Source organism: Poecilia reticulata, chromosome 3 (genome assembly GCF_904066995.2).
Source record: "Poecilia reticulata chromosome 3, P_reticulata-male-v2, whole genome shotgun sequence".
Lineage (NCBI taxonomy): Eukaryota > Metazoa > Chordata > Actinopteri > Cyprinodontiformes > Poeciliidae > Poecilia > Poecilia reticulata.
In genome coordinates, this window is record NC_088832.1 from 8,015,595 (window position 1) to 8,031,724 (window position 16,130).

Consider the following 16,130-nt stretch of genomic DNA (forward strand, 5'->3'; position numbering starts at 1 on the left):
AATTAGGAATTAAAATTTCTTTTAAGTCATGCTTCATATATGTAGCATTTGTATAATAACTGAATTTAAAATAACTAGCTTGATTGTACTACAGAATGGCTCTATGTTCCTGGAAAATGCATCATACTGCCTCTTTAGATCTCTTTAAAAAAAAAAAAAATTTTTTTTAATTATTTTAAATTTTTGTTCCCAGGTATAAAGGGGCGTCGGGCAGCTCTGCGGTGTGTGCCTTCAGCATGGCTCAGGTGGAAGCTGCCTTCAACGGCCGCTACAGAGAGGTCAACAGGGAGAGCCAGCAATGGTACACCTACAACCACCCGGTACCTGAGCCGCGGCCCGGGGCGGTGAGTCACTTTAGTTTAGAAACTTTTTAAAATCACAGCAGTAAGTACGAAAATCCAAAAATATTGTGGTAGTAAATAACTCAAACGTACCAAATATTGACTGTTTAGACCACGTTCTTTAGGAAATGAGTAGATACAGGCTCAAAAGGAGCACCAAAGGGTTGAATTAGCTCCTTTTAAAAATTTAATTAATGGCACCAAAATGGTTGAATGCAACCAAAAGCCACAGGCTAATATATTTTTAGCGTCTCTGTTATAATTAGTTGTGGCCGAGCTTTTAGGTTTTTCACATTCTGTCCCATTGCAACCACATATTCAGTCCATTTTATTGGGACTTCATGCCACCGTGTATAATTAGGAAGTGAGAAAAGGACGATACGTCGTCTTAAAAATCTTCATAAATAAAATCTATAAATATGGTCTGTGTGTATTAAGATCTCAGCCACTCTAAAGTCGCTTCTTGAGCCATTGCAGGTATAGCTGCCATGTATTTGCTCATCTAGAAATGTGTTTTTTGTCCGTTTTATTTTATTTTTTTTGCAAACCAGACAAAGCTAAATCTGATTGGACGGTTGGCAATCTGTGAACTTTTATTTCCTGGCTGTATGTTCAGAGTCCTTGTGCTTCTTGAAGCCCAAACCCACCAACCCATCATTTTCATCAGATGAAATGAAGTGTGACCTCTGAGACACTTGCAGTTTTGATTTTGTTTATAACTTAAACTCTGAGGCCTTTGAAGTCTATTTATGAATTAGCAGCTGTTAACTAAAGTTAGCCGTGTTAACCCTGAAGCACTAACATTAGTTCTGCTAACGCTAAAGCACTACACCAACACTGTGTAGCGGAAGCTAATGCTAAAGCGCCAAAATTCAAATTATATCTGCCCTTGAAAGACTACAACCATCAAGCTCATATTTAATTTTGACTGTGTAATTTTGTGCCCTTAGATATACTGTATATTGTTCTCTACTGTTTTATTTTGGTCATGTTTCTTATTGTTTGAAATAAAAATGGAGAGAACTTGAGAGGAAATGGAGCTATGACATAAACGGTCTTCACCCACTTCAAAATAAGAGCATGAATATAAACGTCCAACTACTTTTGAATTAAGCCAGTAACCAAACCTTCAACACGGACGTCAACCTTTATTCAACTGTAAGTTTAGAAAACAGCCAAATAAATCTGTGCTTCAGAATTTATCTGCAAAACTTAATTTAGGGAAAGTCAAGTGTGCAAAACTTTTTCAGATTTAGCAAATGTGCTAGACGAAACATTAGCTCTGCTGTTAGTGGATTAGCGGGGCTATTTCAGGGTGTCAGAATAGAGGAGGATAAATAATTAAAAAGCGTCTCTTTTTCCTTCTACTTGATGATTACGCACAACTTTGTGTTGAACTCTCTTATAAGTTTAAGTTTCTAGCTGCAACATGACAAAATTTGAACGCTTTTGGAAATCACTCATAACTTTTAACTTCTCACATTTCCCTCTATGAAGTGCGTGACGAACCACGCCAGGCAAATGGGCATCCAGTCGTCCTTGCACATGCCTGACAAAGTCCTCAACTTCGTGAAGGACCACTTCCTGATGGACAGCGTGATCCGCAGCGCCCCCCTGCTGCTGAAACGCAGCGTGCGCTACACCCAGATCGCCGTGCACAAGATCCAGGGGATGGAGAGGGCTTACGACGTCCTCTTCATCGGAACAGGTGCCCCTCAGAGAGGAGACGATAAACGGGCTCGTTTGAAACCATCTCCGCTTAACGCCTTCGTTCTCCTCCTCCTCCTCTTCCTTTTCTTCCTCTCTTCCAGATGATGGAAAGCTTCACAAGGCCATCAACGTTAACGATAAGATGCACATCATAGAGGAGATGGTTCTGTTCGCCGAGCCGCAGCCGGTGCAGCACATCGAGCTGGACTCTCAGAGGGTACGTCGCGTTGCTAATATGAACGAATGAAGAAAGTGGGTAAAATGAAACCGTAATAGACTTGTATAAATCTCTCTATCAGTTTATATAAAGTGTTTAGTAATGTTTGTGTTATTTTTAAACTGATAAGAAGGTGAAATGACTCCAGATATGGACCCGTCACGGCTGCCTTTCCCGTTGAATTTGCTGTAAGCTAAAGCACCGCCTGGAGGAGAGTTTGTTGCACTCTGAGCTAAATTTCATTACCTGCACTCTCCTTATTGCATAAAGACGTCTCTCCGGGTCAAAGCTGCCAAACTGCAATCTTATCTGCAATTATATAATTCTAATGAAACCAAGAATATTTATCATGAGTAAATGCTCAACTGAGATGGAGAAGCTGGACTGCAAGGAGCGTGAACCGAGTTGGACTGAGGGAAACTAATTTGTTTTCCATTGCTGATATGAAAACTGTCACTGCTGCGAACAAAGAGCTTTCCAGCCCCGACATCGCGAACATGCACGTCTGGAAACACGATCGCGGTGTTGTGAAAACTGAAACCAGATGGCCAGACTCGATTCGTTAGCCAGATTAGGCTCTTCTGTTTATCTGGAGTAATTGTTTCAGTACGACGTTCCTTTTCGGAAATCAGAAACCCATAACCAAAAGCAGATTGCCTCCTCTGCCCTGCGTTTAACTTTCTTGTGTCACGCACACTCTTAAAGCTCTGGTTTTCCTCTCTCCCCTCCTCTGCAGGGTCTGCTGTTTGTGTCGTCGTACTCGGGCCTGGTGGAGGTTCCCGTGGCCAACTGCTCCAACTACCTGAGCTGCGGCGAGTGCGTGTTGTCCAGAGATCCGTACTGCGCCTGGACAGGGCGGCTGTGCCGGGATGTCAGGATGGCGCCACCCGACAGGTGAGCACAGACGGTCACTTTAAAAGAGATAAAAGATGGAAGCATGTCGTCTCGATGAACAGTCACTCCAGGAAGTTGTCACTCCTTCTAATTTAACCTCATGTTTCATGACATCTGTCGAAAGATGAGTCTGTAAGATAAAAGCGTGTGTGATGGTAAATATTTTCAATTTTTGTGGTGTTTTTTTTATTTTTTTTATTTATTTAAAAATAGCATTTTTGTAGTGATTACAAAATTCTCGCACACAGTGTGACATCACCTCTGCTTTTAACATGGTCAGTAATGACTCACAAAAGAAAAAGTTGGGGGGTGGGAATTTGATGTTCTTAAATCATAACTTTTGAAAAGAAAGCAAAGTTTAATTTTAAAATCAAAGATCAGAAATCGGAGTCGTTGCGTCTCTAAATGTCACTTAAAATAACTAGATGGTTTCAGTTTATGGGACCAGATCAGAATCACATGATCTTGTCATTGTTGTGAACCTTTCATCCAGATATTTTTATTTTATCAAATGTTCAGTCATACACTTGGGCGGGGGGGGGGGGGAGCTGCTTTTAGAAGAACATCGTGCTCAGAGTCGTGATGTCAAAGCCATAAATGTGGCTCTTAAACTGAAAAACTTGGTGATGAAATGTTACCTCTTACTCCAGGCTGCTTACCCTCACCTTGTTGTTGTTGTTTGGTTTGTTTTCTCCCAGCCACTGGCAGCAGGACGTGGAGGAGGCTGACACATCAGCGATTTGTAACTCAACCGTTCCCTTCCTCAGATCTGCCAGACCAGCAGCTTCCCGTGAGTGTGTTCTGCCCCGACCAAACGGCCTCTAATTTAAGTCCTGCCAGTCACTTCACAAACTCCACAAACAACCTGCACTTAGACCTGAAATAACGTGTCAATCCTGAGAACAAAGGCGGCTAACAAGCCTTGCGCAAGTCAACAAATGCTGCACTTGTGAACAAATCAACCAGCTGAATAATTTAGCATTTAGAAAATATTTGCCGAGTTACATTTTCTGACTCCTGTTGCTAGAAAAACACAAGACGAGTCATTAATTGCTTCCATTTTTAAGCCGTGAGAGACCTTTTTTTTTCCTCCAACTCGTCAAAATGTAAAGTTAAATGTAAAGTTAATCACTGGTTTTCTCAAGTGTTGACTGTATGTTGTTTTTGTGACTTATTATTCTTGTGTTTTTGTGATGTAAAGCACTTTGAACTACCTCGTTGCTTAAATATAAATAAACTTGATTGATTGATTGATTGATTGATTAGGCCAAGATTAGTAAAACTATTTTTAAGCAAATTTTGGAAACTTGTGCAACAGGAACAAATCTGGTCATAAATGTGACATGGAATTACATCAGTTTTAGTTTTTCGATTGATTTACTGAAATAAGTTGGTCGTCTCAGCAGTATTGTAATTTATTGAAAGGAACCTGACGTATTTTGTGCATCACGATTACAAATGAACCTCCTTCTTCCTTTCTGCCCAGGTGCATTCCGCTGTAAGACCATTACAGTCCCGGCCAACACGTTTCGCGTCCTGCCCTGCAAGCTGCGGTCCAACTTGGCTCAGAGGAAGTGGCGTTACAGCAAAGACGCCAGCCAGTTCCTGTATGAAACCCCGGAGGGGAACCTGGTGGTGGTGGCCCAGTCCGACCGCACCGAGACCTACGAGTGCTGGTCGGAGGAGGAGGGCTTCCGCCAGCTGCTGGCCAACTACTGCATCAGGGCGGAGCCCCGCCAGGAAAGCACCACCCTAATCGGTCACTCGCGCACGCCCCACGTGGCGCCGGACGAGACCATCATCCTGCCCGGCGAGTCCCGCGCCGAGCAGGCCCACACCAAGACGTACTGGAACGAGCTGATCGTGGTGTGCGCCCTGCTGGCCTTCTCCCTCGTCGTCTTCTCGCTGTTCGTCATCTACAGGAACCGGGACCACATGAAGTCCATGCTGAAGCAAGGCGAGTGCCCCAACATGCAGCAGAAGAAGCCGCGCATAGTGGGGAAGCCCACGGAGAGCTTGCCCCTGAACGGGAACAACATCCCCGTCTCCACTTCGGACCACAAGGGCTACCAGACTCTAAACGACAACTACATCTGCAGCACGCCCACGCACGAGTCATCGTCGCCGGAAAACAGCAAGAGCTTCTCGGAGGCGTCCGACCGGCGGCCGCTCAATGCCAAGGAGAGTCACGTGGAGTACTCCCCGACCTGCCCGCGACCCCGAGTCAGGCTGGGCTCGGAAATCAAGGACTCCATCGTATGAGGAGCGCCACTTTTCTGTGTGTTTTCTTTTGTTTGTTTCCCCAAATACGACGACATCCTGCATCTCCCATGAGCGATACGGGCCACCGAGGGAAGGAGAGACCACCCTGACTTCCTCCCTGAATCACAGCACATCCTTTTACTTTCAGCCATGTTGGTTCTGTGATCAGTCGCGGAGGTCGTCTCGTTTTCCACTCCGGTCTGGTTTGCTGCGGAGGGCACACTCCAGGTTTCCACAAGGATAACAAACCATGGCAGCTGCTAGGATCATACACCATCGTATCTTTTGAGCCTTTTCTGATGGACGCTCACAAATTCTGAGTGTGCAGGCTAAGGAGTGACGTGAGGTTTTAAAAACAACGGCATCTTTTCTGGTACGCGTCGTTAATCATCACCGATAGTTGCCCAGCCTTGCACAACTCCTATTGTTATGCACACAGGACCAGGCTACAGCTACATGGTGACCAAGAGTTCAGGATAAGGTGGATATTATATACAAGTACTTCATTGTCATTAAGTTCACCGCGCATTTTGTTCCCTTTTTAATGACTGTTTGAGGAGAATCCACTACGTGACAAACGACTGCAAAGTAATGAAGAGGGATCAAACAGAAGCGTCGGCCTTGACGCCTAAACGCTGTCGTTTACCTCCTGGATGTACGTTGTGGCGAAAACGCGGTCCGTCTCATCTGGAGCGGCTCTTTCTTTAAAGTCTAAATAAGACGCGTTTCACATGTGGGTGAACGAATGGACCTAGATGCTCAGTGTTTCAGACTTCACATTGAGAGGCTAGTGGCAGAGCGAAACGGGGAACATCTCCACCTCTCCATACATTCAGGGCAGCACTGAAACCATCATGTGTATTGTGCCAAAAAAACAAAAAAAGAAACGCCAACCCAGAAATAACTTGATTGTCTTATCTAAATGCAATAGTGCCATCTTGTCATGACCATCTCATGGTTCCTGTTAGCATTGATCAATGTCAAAGAGCACATGGTGACGGACCCAGGGTCGGGGTTCCACTGAAAGTATTGCGGCACTAATAATAAATAAATGTGAAGATCCACATTTTTTTAGGAGAATTTTTCTCTGAGACTGTTAGCTCATAGCAAACTGTGAAGAATGTGTTGAGCAGAATAAGCGATCTTCATGTGAGGGGGGGAAAGGATTTGACGGGGCGTGCGTTACTTGCCGTGTGGTCATCAATCTTTTCCATTTTCCTTCTGCCTTTGTTCTGACAATACATGTGTTAGCTACAGCTAAGCTTGGCTAACGATACAGACTTTTGGGTTGGTTTTAGCTTTGCGCTAACAGCTTCTAAAATGATGTTCCTGAAGAAAGAGATTGAATCTGGCGCCCTACTGGTCTGAATGTAACTACATGATGCACGGTGTTTTTACGCCCCTTGAACTTTGTCATGTGTTTTCATGTTGCAACCAGAAAACGGATAGCTTAAGCTCTATAAGTGGACAGAGTATCTGACTAGAAAATTTAAAGTCTTGCCTCAGATTTGTGAAAAACATTCGAAAACTTAGGAATCATTTTCCTTTCGTTTCACAACTACGTGCATACCTGAGTTTCCACAAACTAATCCCAATACATTTCAATCAGGTTTGCAGTTGTAGCATGGCGTGACAAAGTCCAAGAGGCGCAACTACTTCTCCAAGGCACAGTGATTATGTAGATGCAAAGTTTATACACCCATAATTTTCCAGGTTACATGTCTTATCCACATGGCATTCACCCCACTCATTCAAAAGCCAAGGTAATGCTAATGTGAAAGCACAGGTAATCAGGGTTAAAGATTTGCACATTTCACTTCACTTAAATCACATGGATGTAAATCCAACTACTGCAATTAGAACTGCAGCTGCTAAGGACAATAACTATTTTTTTGGGGGGGTGATATCAGTTGAAACGGGGACCAGTGCAACCATCTATAAGCACTGTGTCTCACACGGACCTTTTGAGACTTACAAAAAAAAATAACATGAAAAATTTCCAAAGAAATTGAAAGCTGATGACGTTGCCAGTCTGAGTGTGAATCATTTGCGATGTGGCGAAGTGTCTTAGAATACACAGTGACTTTAATATGTTGAACAAATAAGAATACAGTATATATTCCAGTATTAAATGACCTATTTTCAACACTAAGCAGATCTGAAGCTGCTCAAACTGCTTCGGGTTGACAAAGTAACGGCTCAGCATACTGCACAACAATGGTCAGCGTTTCCTCTTTTCCAGGTTGTTTCTTGTGTAAATACAGTGCCTGTGCTAAATATTGTGTGTCGTTACGGGACGTTGTGCAAGATGTGTCGTAGAGGTAGTCTTAAACTAGAGAGTGAACACTGCTGAGTATTTTATTCTTATGTTTTTCTTTTTTCTGTTTTGTTTTTACATAGTGCTTTACTGCCAACTTGAGCAAATGCACGTTTCACCACACTATCCGTTCAGCACCTTACCTGGTTCTAATCAAGCACCTCAAAACAGGATACTTAGTTTTAAGAAAAAAGTTACATTTTATATATATATATATATATATATCATTGGCTTTTAATTAGCCTTCAGAATTGTTGAACAAACCTTTATTGTTTAAAACTCAAATTTTTGAATGGCTTAAAAGAAAACTTAAAATTTCCAAATTAGTAACTGTTGCTAGCTTCTACCTGTGCTAACTTGTGAAGCTAAAACAAAAACTTAAAAGTTGAATAATATTTCACACTGTATTGAGTTACTAAAAATGTCTAATTTTTATGTTTGCGTTCTGGTTATAGTTTTAAATTTCATTACTTTTCTGTTGTGAACACCCACAAATTACCATAGTTGCTACTTAGCTTAGATTCCTAGCTGTCAGTCAACAAAATAAAATTTAGGCCAGAAAGAAGTCTTTATTCTTGTCTTTTTATGTTTAATACTTCACTACACAACTGAAAATGCAGATTATGGACATTACATTCATTTTTATGCTTCCCCACCCCAATAGTATTTAGTTGAACTACAAAAAGCATCTCTAATTAGCTCACGGATGCTGCTTGGCGTGGTTTGCTAGGTTTCTATAAAGGAATTTAAATTGAGGGCAGAGAAATTACTTTTTTATATTTAATATTTTACTTGACTAAAAAGTAAATATTTTAATATTTGTGTTCTAGTGGTATATATTCTATTTAATTTATTTCAATAATCACTACAAAAATATTTAGCTAATTAGCTCATAGCTACTCTTTTGCGTGGTTTCTTAGCTTTTCCCGGTTTGAATCAAGCTTTTTATTTTTATTTTATTTTTTTTCTGTGTTTATAGAACCATTTTTTTTTCTTAACCTTCTTGAGATGGTGGTTGGACCTGGAGCTATTTAGAGTATCCATGACAACCGCTGGCCTAAAATCATTTTATTGTAATTATTATTTCTTAAGCTTAAGTTAAACCTAATAGTAACTTCTCTGGTTTTACACTTGCTAAAGCAAACACTACTGTAGTGTAGAAACAGAAGCTAGTTATTTGCAGCTATTAACAAAGAAGTTGCTCTCTCAAACATTGTGTACTGCTAGCTGAAACTCAACCAATTTAAAGAAACAAGATTTTATCAGAGCTACACAGTAAAATGAATTCTACAAAAAAATGTTTGCAAACAAATTGTCTCTGTAACTTGTGTTGAAGTGCTTGATGGTTAACGCCGCTACACAAAGAAATGCCTTTAGCGTTTAGATGTGAAGATTTTCTGCCTTCAGCTGTGTGCTACACTGTACACTACCCAGCAGTGACCACATCAACAGAAATGTGGTCAATAGCGTGATTGTAGCCCCAGCGGGCACATTTAGCTCCACTACACAACACGGGTCGGTAGCAGATTTACATAAGCACCCATGCCGCTTTTATGTTTGCCTACAAACGGAACCGAGAGCTGCTCCATTCTGCAGCCTTGGGTTATGTCAAAAAATAAAATAAAGTTGAATACAAATGGAAACATGGAGACAGTCAACAGCATCTTAAGCAATCAGCTGCATTACAAAAAGCTACAAAATGACTTCACTGGGTCCTATATGATAAACCTGTGACATTAATGTGCAAACCACACTTCCTCAGCAATGAAACATACTGTACTGGATTTGAATGTAGCCGGTTATCTACAGCAGTCTTATTTTCCTAAAAATCCAGGTAATATATGGTTCCCTTTTTTTTTTTTTTTCTTTCTTTCTTTCTTTCTCAGGAGTCACCTAAAAAAAAGTCTGAACTACAAAAAGAAACCACTTTAGGAGCACTGGATCCTTTGTGCTGCATGATGTAGTACAGCAGAAAATGTTGCAAAGCACAACTCCAAAACCCTCAACCATGAGACGAAGCATTGGCTCAGCATACTGAACACCGGAAGCTTAGTTGACTGAATAATTAGTAGACAAATGTGGTCTTGCCTGCATGATTTAATTTTTTTTTTAACTGTACAAATTTGTGAACTGTATTTTTTTGTATTATCGAGATTGTGATTGTTGTTTTTATTGTATATAAAAGGCACTTTATTTTAATTTTTTAAGATAAATGAATAAATTACATGTTTTTGACACAAATGTTGAACAGTCTTTTATTCTGAGATATTACCGAGTCCAGACTAATGAGTCTTTTAAGGTCACCAGATCTGAATGAGTAAGCACAGAAAAATTAAAGTGAACTTTAATTGAGAGTCTAACCTAAATCAAAATCCAGGCACTGAAACGCAATATTATTTTTGATGTCTCATTGCTATATTACACTGCTTGATGGAGGGCATCAAACAGTGTGGTTCCAGTTTGCACTCTGAAAAATCTTATTCTTTTCTGCTTGAAAAAGAAATCTCTAAACTCTGAATTCCAAGTGAGAAAGCGAGAGATTTCTCAGCCTGACCTCCAAATCCTATATGGCTCCTGCATCTTTAAACCTAGCAGCAGTGATCGTGTTTGTATCTCCCTGAAAGCCGTCTCTCATTTGTCAAATCTCTCTATCCGGTTAGTGTCTGGTTTGGTTCTGGCCAAGTTGAGTGTGTCTCCATCGGCAGTGTGTTCCTCAGTATGTGGGCTGTACGGTCTATAGACTTATGGTAATTTTGCTTGCGTGATCTTGGGCTGCTACTTTCTCCAAAGTCTCAATGCATATTTGTTTGTTGCGGGTTGCACTGCCCAGTTGACACTGTTTGCGTTCTTCTGCAACAAGTGATTTTAAAAAAAAAATTAAAAAAAAGGGGGAAAAAAAAAGATTTGGACTTCGCAGTTTGACCATCTATTTTCAGCTTGCCATCTACCATGGTCTCATTGCAGATTGAACAACATCTCAACTATTTCCAAGGAGCCTTTGCTCGTCTACTGATGCAAATCCATGGGTCAGTCAACGAGTGAAGTCTGCTGCCAATCAAATCACTTAAAAATTGGGGCGGGGAACCATGCAGGATCTGCAAATGGAGACGAATCTGGCCAGAATCGACTGGGGAAGAACCGATCATTCCAAGGCCGTGAAGTAGGGCTAGCTAAACTCTTTCCATCACTGTATCACCAAGCAAGTGAGTGTGATCTGTGGTCTACAGGATTTGCTTCTGTCATAGTTTGATCCTAGATATCACAAACCACTGTTGATACCCAATGCTTTAATGTGTTAGGAGTGTCTTTTATGGCATAAAGGGGGGTTAGACAAAAGTGATGATCAAAGCACACATAAAGACTCAGCACTTGTATATCTAGTGATACTCGAGGTTCTTGAAATTTTAGAGGCAATTTTTTAACTCATTTCACTCTTTCTAAGCCTTTGCGTTTCTCGTTGACGTCCCATTTTACATCAAACACCACTGGATTATCTGCTGTCACGACGGACAAGAAGAGTAATCTGCGATTCAACATTAACACATCACTAGCCATACTAGCCTTTGAGAATAAGCAGCGTTTCAGTTGTGATTATGTTGTAAAATTCACTAAGCAGAGTTTATATTCAGTCAGCTGAGGGAAACTGCACATCCTCGGTAATGTGTGAAGATTTACACGGCCCATGGTAACTCTGGAGGATCAGTTGAGTGGGGAAAAGGAAATTCTGGTGGAAAATAATACAACTTATTCTTGAGGAATGTGTTAAAAAGACAGCAAGCCATGTTTTTGTCACCCAGAATGTTTCAGCAGTAAAAGAAGGAACACTTGTATTAGATCAAATCGGATGACATCGCTTGAAGTCTATCAGGCGCACATATTAAAGTTCTATCAAAAACAAAGTATTTTCTGCACTTTTAAGAGATTAGAAAATGAAATGAAAGGAAAAGCTTGATGAGAGAAGTCTGTTTATGATTTTAATCAGACTGACTGCAGCTTTTCTTTGCACTCTACACTTCTCATGATCACTGAGCTTCTTGCTTGATGCATAAAGAAAAAGACAAAACACACACACACACCAGGCCAGAACCCACACGCTGCTGTTCGTCTTCCTGACGCTTGAATTTAAATGAGATCTTATGCAAAAGCGCTGAGCAGAGCAGCGGATGATAGCGGATCAGATTTGAGTTTTCTCCCATTTACGCTACTGGCTGATGCTGCATTTTGTCTCTCATCACTATGCAGATCCTCACCTGCTCTCTCTGCTTGAGATTGAGAGAAGATACATTTGTCACTCTGCAATCTGAAAATGAAGGACACAAACATGCTGGAGAAGGGATTCATATGGTTTTTTTCTGAGCAAACCTGATGCTTTAATCACATGTTCCTGCTGTTCTTGAGATGAATCTTTCGATACTAAATTTGCCTTTAGCTGTTCCTACTGTTGTGTTATTTATTATGTAAGCACAGAATGAGTGGTTTGACTTCTGTAGAAGAGCATTTAATAAATGTCAACCAGTTTGCTGTTAAAACTACTTGTGTTTATTGCAGCGTTTGTCTCCACCTAGTGGCCATGTGCTGCCGCTTCAGCTTTAATTTAATGATCTATTTTACATCTCCCTCCCTCACAGTAACGCGGCTTCACGCTTTGATATATTACCTGAAACCTTAATTGGTATTGATAAATATTTCTACTACTATTATTCTCATGCTTTTTATTTTTCAAAACTAAACTTGGCTGGTCCCGTATTCATAATTTTTACATCGTTTTTGTTATTGTTGATTGTAAAGTCCATCTTCAACATGAAAAGGTCTAACTAGCTAAATACTATCCCATTTTCCCAGCATGCACCGCGCTGGCGTCTGAGTGAAAGTGGACCCATTCACCTATTACTAATATTGGTTCTTGTGATGTTGTACTACTAACAATAAAACATCAATGCCTCTGATATGATCTGAAATTTCCAATGTTTTGGGAAATCTTTTTGCATTTTAACTTTTTATTATTTTTACTGGCCTGAAGTGCCTGAAAAATAGAAAAAAATAAATTAAAGTACACTATCGGCTGGTGATCATCCTAAGCTGCACATCCCTTCACTACATGAAAACACTTGATATGTGCAATTCAAGTGTTTTCATATGTTTAATGCAGCTTGGAGATTGTCAATACGCTTATCAGTGTGTTATTTGTAGTACTTCAGATCTAACCTAATTTTCAATCAACATTTGTATTAGAAAAAAGTTAACTGTTCTGTCAACGGGAGCAAACAAATGCACCCAATATCGCTTTGCTTTTTCTTTTTAAAAAAATACACTATAGTTTAAGTTCAAAAAATGATGTGCACAAATAAAATTGGAATTTGTCGCAATTACAAAACTTGAAAATTATGTTTTAAAGTTCCATCATCTGTACCTGCAGAAGGACTCTGGATGGAGACATCTTTTTTTTTCCTCCACATTTCATTTTGTTTTTGTTCGATTAATCTTCATGCCTGTTTTTTATTTTTATAGCACAAAAAAAATCACAGATAAACAACCTTGCATACACACACTCACTCAAAGGGGAATTTAAGTGTTGGTACGTTTATTTATATTATGTATGTAAAAGAATAGTTGAAGAGAAAATAGGTTTTCTCTAAACGCAGCTTATCAAAGGCACCTTTAAGAAAATATCACTCCAAGTACATGTTCATTATATTATATGAATGAGCTTAAGTGCTACACAAACTCCAACCACAAACATTCAGAATAAGTAAGCATGAACTAAAAAGATACACTTTATTTGAAATCAGAAAGGGACACTTTTTTTTGTACAAAAATACACAACTGTTACACAGATGCTTTTACATCAAGAGTTGCTCCACTTCATCCTGCTTACGCCGCTGATGGTGCTCTGCACGCAGCACCGCTTCGGGGGGGTAAGGCTTAACCCATACGTTTGTTTAATTTAACCATGGAAAGTAACTCCGACAAGCAATCGTTTTTGCCACAGGTAGATTTGGTGGATCCTGGATTCTCAAGTCTAGACAAAACTGACAGATCCATTCTTATAAATATCAGAAAAGAATGCTGAACGAGTGATGTTCTCAAAAACAGTGAGTTTAATTCTTCTTCCGTGTCATTTTTCACTTGGACTTCGAGCTTGCTTTCCCTGCTTCGTTTGCTTTTTTCTGCTTCTGTTGCATAATTTCTGCATCCCTACGACAGAAAAAAACCATCTCCAATTAGTTGAGGTTATTAAGAGAACTGCGATACATGAATCAAATAAGACTTTTACCAATTGTTTGAATCTCTGCTTTCAAAGCCAGAATTTATTAAACATACAAGTCAGAGTTAAGTTTAAGGCAAATGTCTGGATTTCAGGAAATCAAAACTAAAAATAATCCCATTTAAAGAAAGTAACAGGCAAGTCAAATACAAAACAGAAGAAAAACAAAACGTCTGTAAAAGAGTGTGCAGCACATTCTGTTACAAAAGTATATATCTGATTAAATAAAAGATTAAAAAATTGGTTGTTTATTTTGTTCAATTAGTTGGACCTGAAATAGTTTATATCTATCCATCTAACAATGATTTTTCAACGTGCCATTATACCCAAAATCTTTATCCAGAACGATAACATACAAAACAAAGTGCATTTCTAACATCAAAATACTGAAATTCCCGGCAAAAACAATGACAATAATTCTCCGTATTTTGTAGATTCAATTGTTATTTTATTCGGTACGTTTGATTTTAACACCAAAACATTGACAGCGTGGACGAATCTACGGAAACAGATGGTTGTGATGGCGTTTCTTAGAAAGCTACAACAATAAATTAATTTCGAAAAAAAAAAAAGTACAAAAGCAGCAACTGACTTCCAAATTTAGGACATAACTCAAGTAAATATACAACCTACACTCATTTTGCGACACATAAAGTCCCGAAGCTTGTTGCTCCCGGTGCTCACCGTTGTTTCCTGGCAGCAGCGGAAAGCCCGTCCTCGTTCCGCTTGCCTTTGCTCTGCTCGGTCTGCTTCTTGGCAGCCTTCTGGCGTGCAAGCTCGCGCTGGTTGCCTCCTGCGGGTCGGACAAAAAGCAGCGGCACATCAGTAACACTCACCTCAGGGTGTACGGTCCTTTAAAACGCTAAGGGAAAAAAAAATACATAGTGTTCTAAAACTCTTTAATAATATGTTTGAATAGCATAGAAAATAGGATAAAATATGTAATGGGGCTTCCAAGTTAAAGCAGCCGACGTGGCAGAGCGGCGCTGCGGAGCAGCAGCCAAAGAACAGCGCCTAAGGAAGAAATGCATCCACCAGCGCTTTGTCGCAACCAGCGGGGTTATTAACGAAGGGTAACAATGCTAGAACCACTCTAGAGCAGTTTCAAGATCACCTCTGCCCACATTGCTGACGTCCTGTTCGCTATTCACGCCATTTGCTTCTAATGAAGCGAGAAAACATTAAACGAAACCCGTTCGTGCTGTAAGCTAGGACTCGGGCTAACAACCGGAACAGACATTCCACTGACCCACAGACAATGAAAGACGCCTCTTATGTAACACACGGTCAGGTGGAACACACTTTAAATCAAGACTCGCTTCAAGCAAACTAATCATAGACAGCACTGCATTGGCTTTAAATATAAATAAAAACGTTCAAACAAATATCATGACAGAACGTCAGATACACTGATTCGGGTACGTCTATTTTCTGAAATAGACGGAACCAAGGTCGATCAGTAGCCAAACAGAGACCACATGCAGTCCAGAAATTTGCCTAAAAGTGGAATTATTTGTCGATACTCACTGGTCATTTTAGCACCCTATGTGTCTTTCGCCCAAAATCCAGATAAGCTCAGCCAAAGGGCCGCTAGCTCCCTTGTCGTCGTCCACTGGCTTCCTCCGCCTGTGGTTGCGCCTCACTGTGGCTGCTAACTGTCACACAGACGCCAGAACGTTCCATACAAAACACGACCGCTGCGCATGCGCCAAATCTGTAATCGTGTGGGTGCGCATCATTTGTCATCCGGTGAGGTAATCGGTGCGCTGAGGGTGGTGGGAATTGAAACAACCATATTGTTGTTTCAACAATATGGTTGAAACAACACACTGGACGGACACACCATCCAGTGTCCGTCAACTCCTGTCATATTCTTACCTTACCCATTCATTTTATAAGACATTACCATCTTTAATGCGGACCAGAATTAACCCATCCTCCTTATTTCTCCGTCAACTCATGTCACATGACTTGAGTTGACCAACAATTAAAGACCTGCTCCACCTGTTGATCTACTGGTTGTAACAGATTGTGGAAAAGGTTAGGACATGATGATGACTTGATTAGAAAGTCACTTTCAATCATCTTTTATTAAGACAGAGATGAAGGAATGTGTGTCTTATT

General features: G+C 40.4%; 2 protein-coding genes across 4 annotated transcripts in view; one reads left to right on the plus strand and one right to left on the minus strand.

The window, feature by feature from the left end:
* The window catches only part of LOC103462179 (semaphorin-4B-like), a 65,305-nt gene extending 55,323 nt beyond the window's left edge, over positions 1 to 9,982 (plus strand). For all 3 annotated transcript variants that reach the window (XM_017304108.2, XM_017304109.2, XM_008404801.3), the window contains exons 10-15: positions 194 to 344; positions 1,839 to 2,049; positions 2,153 to 2,268; positions 3,005 to 3,162; positions 3,861 to 3,952; positions 4,649 to 9,982. In XM_017304108.2, the coding sequence (XP_017159597.1) occupies positions 194 to 344; positions 1,839 to 2,049; positions 2,153 to 2,268; positions 3,005 to 3,162; positions 3,861 to 3,952; positions 4,649 to 5,424 (1,504 nt within the window). In that variant the 3' untranslated portion in view covers positions 5,425 to 9,982. The remainder of the gene's footprint in view (positions 1 to 193; positions 345 to 1,838; positions 2,050 to 2,152; positions 2,269 to 3,004; positions 3,163 to 3,860; positions 3,953 to 4,648) is intronic.
* A 3,520-nt stretch (positions 9,983 to 13,502) lies between these two features.
* LOC103462178 (small EDRK-rich factor 2-like) lies at positions 13,503 to 15,691 on the minus strand. Its single transcript, XM_008404800.3, has 3 exons — positions 15,534 to 15,691; positions 14,691 to 14,799; positions 13,503 to 13,936 (listed from the first exon to the last, which is right to left on the minus strand). The coding sequence occupies exons 1-3, from the start codon at positions 15,538 to 15,540 to the stop codon at positions 13,864 to 13,866; spliced, it is 189 nt and encodes a 62-aa protein (XP_008403022.1). The 5' UTR covers positions 15,541 to 15,691; the 3' UTR covers positions 13,503 to 13,863.
* Between the last annotated feature and the right edge of the window lie 439 nt (positions 15,692 to 16,130).